Source organism: Leuciscus leuciscus (assembly GCF_965113295.1).
Source record: "Leuciscus leuciscus genome assembly, chromosome: 9".
Taxonomy (NCBI): Eukaryota; Metazoa; Chordata; class Actinopteri; order Cypriniformes; family Leuciscidae; genus Leuciscus; species Leuciscus leuciscus.
In genome coordinates, this window is record NC_138733.1 from 9,933,100 (window position 1) to 9,943,859 (window position 10,760).

At 35.4% G+C, this 10,760-nt stretch overlaps 1 protein-coding gene across 1 annotated transcript; it reads left to right on the top strand.

Moving 5' to 3' along the window:
• The first annotated feature begins 350 nt into the window (after positions 1 to 350).
• Positions 351 to 10,513, top strand: rab38a (RAB38a, member RAS oncogene family). The gene is made up of 4 exons (XM_082180330.1): positions 351 to 401; positions 974 to 1,342; positions 5,944 to 6,224; positions 9,534 to 10,513. Exons 2-4 carry the CDS (start codon positions 1,141 to 1,143, stop codon positions 9,684 to 9,686), a joined length of 636 nt encoding a protein of 211 aa, XP_082036456.1. The 5' UTR covers positions 351 to 401; positions 974 to 1,140; the 3' UTR covers positions 9,687 to 10,513.
• Positions 10,514 to 10,760: the final 247 nt, after the last annotated feature.

Genomic DNA, 10,760 nt, shown 5'->3' on the forward strand with positions numbered 1-10,760 from the left:
ACCCAAGTTTATCAGATCAGTGTTGCACAGTGTGATTTGTAATGATCTTATAGAATTGCCGAATACAGAAGTTTGTTGCACATATTGGTGTCCGGGATGCCGTGAGCCTGGACACTATAGAGCACTCAATGAGTTATTAAACGTTTAGCTTAAAAGTGTAATATAAATAAACTGCTCATGAAAAGCGGTTGAGATTTTACTCTGAACTTATTCTCACTTGGATCCGGAAACGGTATTCCTTACGTCACGACTAGCCTCAGTGATCTCTCTGGGAACAGCTCTTGTTTAGAGCTTAAAGGAACCGCTCGCTTGAGAGATTTGGTTTTGAGGAGGCATTACATGCACTGCTTCACGGCACAATCTCTAACCACTCTCTTGTCTTGAATCCAAATTCGTATCTGGTAAGAAGATCTTATGTTAATTTACTATAATTGCAACCTCTTACAAAAATGTACTGTGTTGGTACCAATGGCACTGAATAGTTATTATATACTCTACTGAAAAGTACTTTTAAAAATACCATGGTACCATGATAATATGTCCAAAAGCATGCGTTATTATAGCTTGTTTAAGAGGCAGCAATATGGATACCCATGGTATATTTTTTATCCATTTTTGTCTTTTCTGTTTTTCTTTCATTTACAGCACTTTGGCCAACCAAGGTTGATTTTAAATGTGCTTTATAAATAAAATTTGATTTGATTTGCTTTGATATTTTAGGGTGGTAGTCGGTGTAAACTTATAATAGGGCCTACACTTCAGTCTTTGCACATTTGGAGACCCATATCACTGGTTTTAGTAAAGAAAGCGAATCAGTTCTTGGGGGCGTGGACGATCCTCACACCCTTACAAACATTAACCAGGCTCATTTCAGAACGATTGTTTTGGTGCTTTTTCTGTTTAGTCAAACCTTAGTAGTAGCCTACTTTTATCTTTTTTTCGACAACTGTACCATTCTGAATTTCTACTGCAGTTTCACCAGGCCCTCCTCGACCCCTCCATCACCTCACGTCTCTGGTCTCATGCTCGACTGTCGAGTCACAAGTTTGAGTTTTTCTCTCCGCGGGGCGTTTCTGTTTCTTCCCTCAGAGTCTCACTGAAGATCACACGCGTCCATGTTCGGCTCCATCTCACACAACCATGCAGAACCATCACCTGAAGGAACACCTGTATAAAATCCTGGTGATCGGAGATCTGGGTGTGGGGAAAACCAGCATCATCAAGCGCTACGTGCACCAGAACTTCTCACCAAACTACCGCGCGACGATCGGCGTGGATTTCGCGCTCAAAGTCCTGAACCTCGAGCAGGAGACCGTCCGACTGCAGCTCTGGGACATCGCCGGTAATTTTACATAATTTTTAATTTAATTTTAATTATTTACTCTCTTCTTCTGGGCCAAAGTTTGTTTAAAATTAATTTAAATCACACAATATACTAATACAAATTGTATTTATTTATATAGTAGGCTAATATGTACTGCCTTGGCCATAGGCTATTTATTATGTGCGTGATAAAAATAAAAAATAAAAAAAAAAGTTGTTTTATTTTTATTCTTGACTTGTCACAGAAAGCTGTGAAGAACTTATATAATATTTTCTATGTATACGGTATTATAGATAAACAGACACATTATTTCTTAAAGGCACTTTATAATATTTTGGTCTAATATTGCTATGTGGGCCAAGCGTATTAAAATATGTTGTAATCTAATTACGGTGCCGCATTGTTTTATTCAAGTGTCTTTTGAATAACTTTCCTCACGGGCGAGCGCGCGCTCTGCGCGGTCATGTGTTCGACGCTCATGTGAGGGAGATTTTCAAAAGAGGGAAAACAGGAACGTCATTGTAAATAGGAGATGAAATGCACAGGGACATCAGACAGGAGCATGATTTGTCACTGTGAAATCGTTCTCTATAGAAAGTAATGTAATTCAAATTCATGTGTAGCACTTTTCACAATACACATTGTTTTAAAAATATTAGGCTATGTTGACGTTTTAATCATACATCTTAAAGTCCTCCTGTAGTCAATCATTGTATCCCTTAAAACTCTTATTTGATCACCAAAATGACATATTTAAAAACGTTTTTCCTGTGAAAATATTAAAATAGCTTGAATGTCACTCTACAGTAGGGGTGTCTAACTCATTTTAGGTTGAGGGCCGGGTGGGAAAAATTGTGACCATGTGCAGGATAAATGACCTTTTTTAAAACTTTTTTTTTTATAGCCGCATTAATATTAACATTACAAACTACAAATACATCTTCAAGAAAACTATAAAAATCACACTGCTCAGTGAAAACTGGATTTTTACAGTGAAAAGACTTTATTAAAGTCCTCCAGTTGTCGATAATTTTATCCTTTAAAACTCATCTTTGATCATCAAAGTGACATATTTAAGTGTTTTTTCCATGAAAAAAAATTCTCTATGCCTTAAAATAGATTGCATGTAACTCTATACCCTTGCCCCATTTAGAATGAATATGAAAATGAGCCCCGCCTCCACTCACTCACTCAGCTCAGAGATCCACTGGTTGACGATCACACGTTGATCTGATTGGTTTCAAGGTAGTTTGTGACGTCAGAAACACCAGCGATTTAAACCGTGTTTTTGAGACTGTCTTTGATTCACTGCAGTTTTAAGGAGAAAATACTCAGCAATGGTGTTGACTTATGAATTTACACATGGTTTGCTTTAAAGCACCACATAGGCATATAAAAAAAATATTAAAACCTTGATTTTCACCACAGGCCACAGGGGTGCTTTAAATTAGTAAAATAATGTTTTTATTTAACATTTTTTATTAGGGATGTTTTTTTATTAGGGATGTTCCGATTTTAAAACTGCAGTGAACCAAAGACAGTCTCAAAAACACGGTTTGAAATCACTGGTGTTTCTGACGTCACAAACTACCTTGTAACCAATCAGATCAATGTGTGATCGTCAACCAGTGGATCTCTGAGCTGAGTGAGTGAGTGGAGGCGGGGCTTCAAGCTATTTTAAGGCATGAAAAACGTTTAAATATGTCTTTTTGGTGATCAAAGATGAGTTTTAAGGGATACAATTACTGACTACAGGGGACTTTAAAAAATGAACACCAACTCGATTTTAGACATATTTGGCTATGGCAAGCCGTTTTAACATTTAATGATTTAAACCGACTAGTCTCTATTTTCATGCTACTAGTACTTATTTTTTAGATACTAGTATCTATTCCATTAAGTACTAGTACTTATTCATTAGCTACTAGTGTTTATTCTTTAGGTACTAGTGCCTATTCTTTAGATACTAGTGCTTATTCATTAGATACTAGTTCTTATTTATTAGATACTAGTTCTTATTTATTAGATACTAGTACTTATTCATTAGTTACTAGTACTTATTATTAGATACTAGTACTTATTCATTAGATACTAGTACCTATTAAATAGATACTAGTACTTATTCATTAGATACTAGTACTTATTCATTAGATACTAGTACTTATTCATTAGTTACTAGTACTTATTCATTAGATACTAGTACTTATTCATTAGATACTAGTACCTATTAAATAGATACTAGTACCTATTAAATAGATACTAGTACTTATTCATTAGATACTTGTACTTATTCCAATAGTGACTAGTAACTATTCTTTTGTTACTAGTAACAAATAAAACATTTTTGCCATTGACTTCTATGGGGATCTGTCATTCAGATATCAACTATTCAGTTCTGACTAGTATGTATTCCAATTGTGACTAGTACATATATATTAGATACTAGTAGTTATTTATTAGGTACTAGTACTTATTTTTTAGATACTAGTACCTATTACTAGATACTAGTATGTATTCAATAAATACTAGTACTAAGTCATTAGATACTAGTACCTATTAAATAGATACTAGTACTTATTCATTAGATACTAGTACTTATTCAATAGATACTAGTACTTATTCATTAGATACTAGTATTTATTCAATAGATACTAGTACTTATTCATTAGATACTAGTACTTATTCATTAGATACTAGTAACTATTTATTAGATACTAGTATTTATTCCAAATGTTACTAGTAAGATTTTTTATTTTACTAGTCACAACTGCTTTTTTACTCGTCTTATGTTATGACTAGTCAAAACGGCCACTGGATAGTTCAATTAAAAATCTTACTAGTAAAATAAAAAATCTTACTAGTAACATTTGGAATAAATAGTACTCCTTTACCATTACCCTTCAACATCTGTAACTTTAAGTTACTTCCATTAGGATAATCATGTTTTTGAAAATATGTTTTTCCCCTCTTTTTATTATTCAACTTATTTGTCTGCGTGCCTTTTTTTTGTTTATTAATGCAAGTGGAGTGGAACTCTGTATAAACCCAACTGGGTTTCGTTCCCCTCCTTGTACTGTATCCATGTGATATTCGTGCAGAACAAATAAACATAAACATAAACATAAACTACTATCTAATATATAGTTACTAGTATCTATTGAATAAGTACTAGTAGCTAATTTATGAGTACTAGTATCTAATTAATAGGTACTAGTATCTAATGAATAAGTACTAGTATCTAATGAATAAGTACTAGTATCTATTGAATAAGTACTAGTATCTAATGAATAAGTACTAGTATCTAATGAATAAGTACTAGTATCTAATGAATAAGTACTAGTATCTAATGAATAAGTACTAGTATCTAATGAATAAGTACTAGTATCTATTTAAGAGGTACTAGTATCTAATGAATAAGTACTAGTATCTATTGAATAAGTACTAGTATCTAATGAATAAGTACTAGTACCTAATAAATAACTACTAGTATCTAATATATATGTACTAGTCACAATTGGAATACATACTAGTCAGAACTGAATAGTTGATATCTGAATGACAGATCCCCATAGAAGTCAATGGCAAAAAAAAAATATTTGTTACTAGTAACAAAAGAATAGTTACTAGTCACTATTGGAATAAGTACTAGTATCTAATGAATAAGTACTAGTGTCTATTTAATAGGTACTAGTATCTAATGAATAAGTACTAGTATCTAATAATAAGTACTAGTAACTAATGAATAAGTACTAGTATCTAATAAATAAGAACTAGTATCTAATGAATAAGTACTAGTATCTAATGAATAAGTACTAGTATCTAATGAATAAGTACTAGTAACTATTTAATAGGTACTAGTATCTAATGAATAAGTACTAGTATCTATTGAATAAGTACTAGTACCTAAAGAATAAACACTAGTATCAAAAGAATAGGCACTAGTACCTAAAGAATAAGCACTAGTAGCTAATGAATAAGTACTAGTACTTAATGGAATAGATACTAGTATCTAAAAAATAAGTACTAGTAGCATGAAAATAGAGACTAGTCGGTTTAAATCATTAAATGTTAAAACGGCTTGCCATAATATGGCCAATTAAATGTCATTACATTAGATTAGATATCAAGTGGCATTTATTGTAAAGACAGCGTTTTTTTTCTTCTTCTGTTGTAAATGTGGCAAATATTTATTTCTCATTAAGGATTGTTTCTGCATTAGTTTCCATTGCAAGACTGTTTTCTTCAGTGTTTCTCAGACTTCACTCCAGTAACTTCTGACACTAATCCTGAGCATTGAGTCGTGGCCCAGATCAGAGCTTTAAGTTCAGCGGCGTGAGGCTGGAGCTCAGTGGAGTTGATCAATATGAGCTGCTGGAATGTGCTTTTCCTCATTAATGATATCCAGGCTTTAGCTCGGACCCGTGGAAAATGTGTACAAGGATCCCAAAGTGCGATCACGTGGATCAGGGAGAGACTGAAATCCTCTCACACTCACCCAAGGCTTCAACTGATAATAAACATCTCATTGTTGTCTTTGTAGTCACTGAATGTGTGTATATGCTTGTTACAGAAGACTGTCTCTCTCATGTGGTTTTTTTCCGACTCCATCGCTCTCACAGGCCAGGAGCGTTTCGGGAACATGACGCGGGTGTATTACCGAGAGGCCATGGGAGCTTTCATCGTTTTTGACGTCACTCGGCCGTCGACGTTCGAGGCGGTAACGAAATGGAAGGAGGATCTCGACGCCAAGCTGAGTTTATCCAACGGGAAACACGTGGCGGCCGTGTTGCTCGCCAACAAGTGCGATCAGGGCAGAGACGTTCTCACCAACAACGGCATCAAGATGGAGCAGTTCTGCCAGGAGAACGGCTTCGTGGGATGGTTTGAAACTTCAGCCAAGGTGTGTAATGAACATCTGAAGACCCTGAGCTTATTTATAGACAGCTGATAATGATATAAACACTGATTTGAGATGATTCAAGATCAATGTGCACAGAGGTTTATTAGGATACTAGAATAAATATGAATTAGTTTCTATTCTGTTTGTGGTTTAATTGAAAGACTCATTTATATCACACAGCGCACACTCATTGGGTCAAGAACTCAGACATTGTTTATTCACCAAAAATTAAAGTTCTGTCATAATTTACTCATCCTCATGTCATTTACTCATCCTCATTCATTATGAATGTGCAAACTCCTTAAAAAGTTAGTTCACCCAAAAATGAAAATTATGCCATAATTCACTCACCCTCAAGTCATCTTAGGTGTAAATGACTTTCTTATTTTAGCCAAACACAATCAGAGTTATATTAAAAGATACCCTGACTCTTCCCAGCTTCATAATGGGAGTGAATGAATATTTGATAAAGTTATAAATATGGATATTTTTCTTACACAAACACATCGCTTCGCTTCAGAAGGTCTTTATTAACCCCCTGGGGTCATAAGGATAACTTTTATGATGGATGGATGCACTTTTTGGGTTTCAAAATGCAAGTTACCATTCACTCCAATTATAAAGCTTGGATGAGTCAGGATATTTTTTTTTAAATAACTCTGATTGTATTTGGCTGAAAGAAGAATGTCAAATACACCTAGGATGGCTTGAGGGTGAGTAAATTATGGGATCATTTTTGGGTGAACTAACCCTTTAAAGGTAGGGTAGGTAGGGTTTTTCTAAAAAAACAACATTCCAAATTTGTTTAAACTGTCTTTATATACCAATACATAATTAAAATGTAAGTACTCTGAAAAAGAGAGTATAAAAATCGAGTGTCTGTAGACCTCTCACGACTGTTGTAAACACAGCTCATTATTTCCATTCCCTCCACCCCTCCCTCCTGAGCTCCTTCCAAAGCCACGCCCCCAAAACACATGAACGCGCGACGCCAAACACTCAGGCTCAGCTGGAAGACGCATTTATTTACTTACTTATTTATTTACCTGAGACGAGTGGAGAGGAAGGAGCGCAGTGCATGCAGTGACATCATGTCAGAATCACATGTAATAAAATACCTAACTTTATCACTATAAATATAAACAAATAAGATAGCTTTTAGTAGGCTACTCACTATCAAGCTATCATATCGATACTGGTAAAGTTTAAAATATATTTTGTTTGATTCGGTAACGAGCTATATTTATAGGTAACGAGCTATATTTATAAGGCAAAGCTAAAAACAGGTTGCATTGATACACGTTTTTCCATTACCATCAGTGTGATGAAGGTGAATTTCGTGTAAGATTCATAACATATACGGTGTTTTGCATGTAAGAGTTTCCACGATGAAAACAGTACCGGAGACAAGTAGCTGCTACCGCATCGTCGGTTCGAGGACAGGTCCGTGGTCGAGGGCGAAGCAAAGGAGGACGTTCAAGATTCTTTTTTTGCCTTGCTTTGGATTTTGAATGCTCTTTCTCTGCCATAATTTTACGTAGGTTGCGTAGGTTCTGCGTCTCTCTTGCACTCCTCAAATCAAACGGGTGCGCGCGCGCATATGGGCAGATCTTGAAGCAACAGGGGTGGTAGCCATGGTTGCGAGAGAGAGTGACAGTCGCCCAAACCAATCAATTGTTTCGTCCCGGATGGAAATAATGAGCTGTGTTTATTGCAGATTAAAAGGTCTACAGTCACTCGATTTTTATACTCTCTTTTTCAGAGCATTTACATTTTAATTATGTATTGGTATATAAAGACAGTTTAAACAAATTTGAAAAAAAGTTTTTTTTAGAAAAATCCTACCTACCCTACCTTTAAATGACAAGAAAGGTTTAAAATTGCTGTATGTAATTTTTTTTGGAATGTAGTAAAGTTAGCAGAAATTTAGGAAACATGCTAACTTCACTTGTTTCTCTGAAAAACAATTCTACAGCGAGTTATTCTACTTTGAAATGTGCTTCCCGTGTCGGAATGTCTGTTTTTGTTTTGGTCTGTGTGACTCCGCCCACTCCCACTTTATCCCAATAGTATTTCAACATACCGGGTTACCAGTCGCCAGAAAACACTGCGATGGAGCGTCGAACTGGGTCAGATATCGCAGATTCTACACAAACTAAAAAGCCGCAGCATTCATCAAAAAAGCTCTATGAACAGAGGCATATCAAAACATGAATAAATTAACTCAACCTTCAGTGTAAGGCTCGTCGTCTTCCATTGTCAATTGCGTTTTTTCCCGGTTACATCTCCTCAATCTGGCAACCCACACGAGTGTCGAGTCTGAGGAGGAGGAGGCGGGGGGAAACAACTCTCTCCAATATTTTGAATTTGGACTGCAGTACCCATTTCAACCACTAGCTGTCAATATTACATACTGCACCTTTAAGTGATCAAAACTAATTTATATGCATGTTTAAACTTGCATCATATCTGAATATACACTACTGGCGCTTGGGATTGGTAAAATGTTATGTTTTTGAAAGAAGTCTCTTCTGTTCACCAAGACTTTATTTGTTTGATCAAAAATACAGTAAAAACAGTGAAATATTATTACAATTTAAAATAACTGTTTTCTATGTGAATATGCGATAAAATGTAATTTATTCCAGTGATCAAATCTGAATTTTCAGCATCATTCCTCCAGTCTTCAGTGTCACATGATCCTTCAGAAATCAGTCTAATATGATGATTTGATGCTCAAGAGACATTTATTATTATTCTCAATGTTTAAAACAGTTTTTATCCTTTATATTTGTGTGGAAACCATGATGTGTTTTATTTTTCAGGATTCTTTGCCGAACGGAAAGTTCAAAAGAGCAGCATTTATTAAAAATAAAAATATTTTGTATAATATAACTGTCACCTTTGATCAATTCAATGTGTCCTTGCTCAGTAAAAGTATTTTTTTTTTTAAATCCTTTGACCGGCAAAGTGAGTGAGCTGAAATGCTGTTAAATTCTTCCTTTTGTGCTGCATTGATGAAAAGAAGTCTTTGGAAAGGGTCCTGGAATGACACGAGGTTGAGTAAATGATGACAGAACCTTAACTATTCGTTTGCTGTCTGACCTTCTAGGCTGTTTTACGGATGATTGTGTAGCGAATCGGGTGTGAGAAGTGTGATCGGAGCACTCAAACACTTTCTGCTGACTCACAGTCCTTCTGCTACAGTGTCTCATGATGACTCATGAATATTCACAAGCTAATTAATGCAGTCGCAGCCAGAGACAAGGTGTGTGAAGACTCTCTCTCTCTCTCTCTCTCTCTCCCTAGGAGAATATTAATATAGATGAGGCGGCACACTGCCTGGTGAAGCACATTATATCTAATGAGAACGATCTGCTGCAGTCCGAGGTTTCAGAGACCATCTCTCCACAGCAGGAGCCCATCCGAGGAGGAACATGCTCAGCGTGTTTCAGGTCCTGAAGTCCAGACCGGACGTCCCAGGGGAACTCTTCTCCATTCTCACGTCTCTTCCCGTTCTTCTCCTCTCATCTCACTCACGTCTCCTCCCGTTTATCCGTGTCAGCAACCCTGCCGCCACCGTGTCTCGGTTTCCATGGTAACAGACTTATCGAACACTCTGCGGAGCAGAAAACGTTTCAGGAGAAAGAGGCAGCGGTGAGAATTCACGAGAAGTTCCTGCTGAATCGTCGGGATGCGAAACCCCAAGGACCAGTTTGAGCATTTGAGGTTCCTTCATTTGATTCACATTTTTACTGCTTTGCTGTTAATTCATTATTTTTTATTGTCCAACCGAAATCGGCTGAATAGGCAAATCCAACTAATTAAAAACATTTTATTTTTTGCCCACTGAGTGAAACTTAATATTTTGCTACTGATGAATTATAAATGCTGGCCTTAAACATATTCCAGAATTATAATATTTCTGGTGTGCGGAACACGTGCACTCACACGGATGATTCTAAAACCTTCTTATTTAGAATGTTTGTCATTTGTTTTAAACACTACAGGTGACATCAACCCGCAACATGTCACACACAGTACATATGTATTTTAATAGAGAATATGAGATGATGTCGTGTAAATACCCCTGTACTTACCCAGTATACAGCAAAACGGTTCAGAGTTAAAGTATTAATAAACATAATCTTTACTCAAGTGTGTATGTGTTCCCTCTGCGCTTGTATTTCTGGGATTTGAATGTGTTCATGTTCAATGAAATGTAGGGCCCTAAAAAATCCATTTAATTTTTTCCCAAAATCTGTTTAACTTTTTTCCAAATTCAGTTTTTGCGTTTAAATTTTTCTGGATTCTGTTTTTAATTGTAAAAGCATTTCTAATTAATTTAAATCATGAAACTTTAAATATAATATAAATATAATTTAACAAAAAAATTTTTTTTAAATGACATGTTTAGAGCCCTAATAAAAAAATAAAAAATTCCAATTCCTTTATTTATTTATTATTACAAATTCTGTTTTATGTATTTTAGATTCCATTTTAATGGTTTAAATTCCAGTTATATGTAATTTAAGC